Raw genomic sequence first — 1,409 nt, 5'->3', positions numbered from 1 at the left:
AGCTGCTTCATATTCGGGTTTTTCTGTGGGAGGGAATAGGTCATGCTACCTTAGTTTATCTAAAATTCCCTTTGAGTCTGATCCAGTAAAGTTGAGACAATTGTTGCAAGACTGGTTTTTGCTAAGCTCTGGAGAACTCAGTGAGAGCTGTGAATGTGGCAATACAATATATGCCCACAAGTGGAATCCGAATTACCCCAAGAAAAGAGACAACGGGTGTATTCCCAAAAGACATGTACCCTGCTGATGCCACTTCTCTGCAGGGACTGTGTCAAACGGCAATAGGGGCTTGGCTCCCGAAAGTCCCAGGGACCTCTGCTTCTAGACTGTAAAGTGAATGACTCCCCTGCTTGCTACAAAACATCCACCTTTACATTTGCAACCCTCACAATCAGTCCTGTTAACAATTATTCACTGTCCTATCACAGGAGACCTATCTGCATCCATCAGCCCCGCCTAGACAGATTAGATGCTGCTCAGTGGAGATTCTACCTCGGTCCATGCCCTCTGAATCTAGGTTCCCTCTTGAAAGCTTGTAAGCCAGTCACTTCTTCCCTTTGTAGCCCTCCTCCCCTCCCAATTTGGGTAGCCAATATGTGTTGGTAGTTTTTGAGACAAGAAGCTGTCAGTGAGGAAATGAATGGCGTCAGTGAAGAACAAAGCGGATCGTTGTTCCCTAGAGCAGATCTCGTGAGAGCACAGAACCTGATGTTACGTACCTGTGGAATCTTATGTCCCAGGAATGGCAGCCTCACCTTTTGTTCTGAGACATGTTTTAGTCTGTGCTGCTTCGCTGACCTAGAATGTGTGGGATGTTTTAGGGTACAATGATCATTGAAGATGTGGCTGTGGTCTTCACCCACGAAGAGTGGGATTTGTTGGATCCTGCTCAGAGGAAACTCTACAGAGACGTGATGATGGAAACCTTGAGAAACCTGGCTTCAGTCGGTATGAATGGCATCTTCCTTTTCCTTTTTTTTATTCCTTTAGTGAACAAAAATATTTTACTCATCACCTGTGCTTGCTTATATAGAATGAGAAATGGGAACACCCTGTAAAATAAAAGGCATGGTCGCCTTCTATATGGAGCTCATGTATCCAGAATTCCCCTAATACAAAGCTCTGAGCACTGAACTCAGCTTTCATTTCTCTTGTGAATAAAAAAACCTTGGGCCTCTTTAAGTGCCATCAGCATAGCATTGACTTTAGGGGACACTTTCATGCACTGAGAGACTTGTCCTGTGGGTGCCTTCCTGAGAGTTTTATTGAGTTTCTGGCCAGTTTGATGTCATGATTTTGATGCAAATGAACTCACATCTGTCAATCTTCAGAGCTTCTAGAGAACAGAGTACTATCTTGGTGACAAGGAATCTTTCATTGGTCATCAAGGTCTTCCTTGCAATGTACAT

The 1,409-nt window shown here is 44.3% G+C and overlaps 1 protein-coding gene across 1 annotated transcript in view; it reads left to right on the top strand.

The window, feature by feature from the left end:
- Window positions 1–827: 827 nt before the first annotated feature.
- The window catches only part of LOC102816477 (zinc finger protein 791-like), a 4,853-nt gene continuing 4,271 nt past the window's right edge, over window positions 828–1,409 (top strand). Inside the window, exon 1 of the mRNA XM_006877712.1 lies at window positions 828–948. Coding sequence (XP_006877774.1) covers window positions 828–948 — 121 coding nt within the window. The remainder of the gene's footprint in view (window positions 949–1,409) is intronic.

This window comes from Chrysochloris asiatica, unplaced genomic scaffold (genome assembly GCF_000296735.1).
Source record: "Chrysochloris asiatica unplaced genomic scaffold, ChrAsi1.0 scaffold00566, whole genome shotgun sequence".
Lineage (NCBI taxonomy): Eukaryota > Metazoa > Chordata > Mammalia > Afrosoricida > Chrysochloridae > Chrysochloris > Chrysochloris asiatica.
The sequence above is the reverse complement of the archived record's forward strand: the minus strand, read 5'-3'. Positions and strand labels throughout refer to the sequence as shown.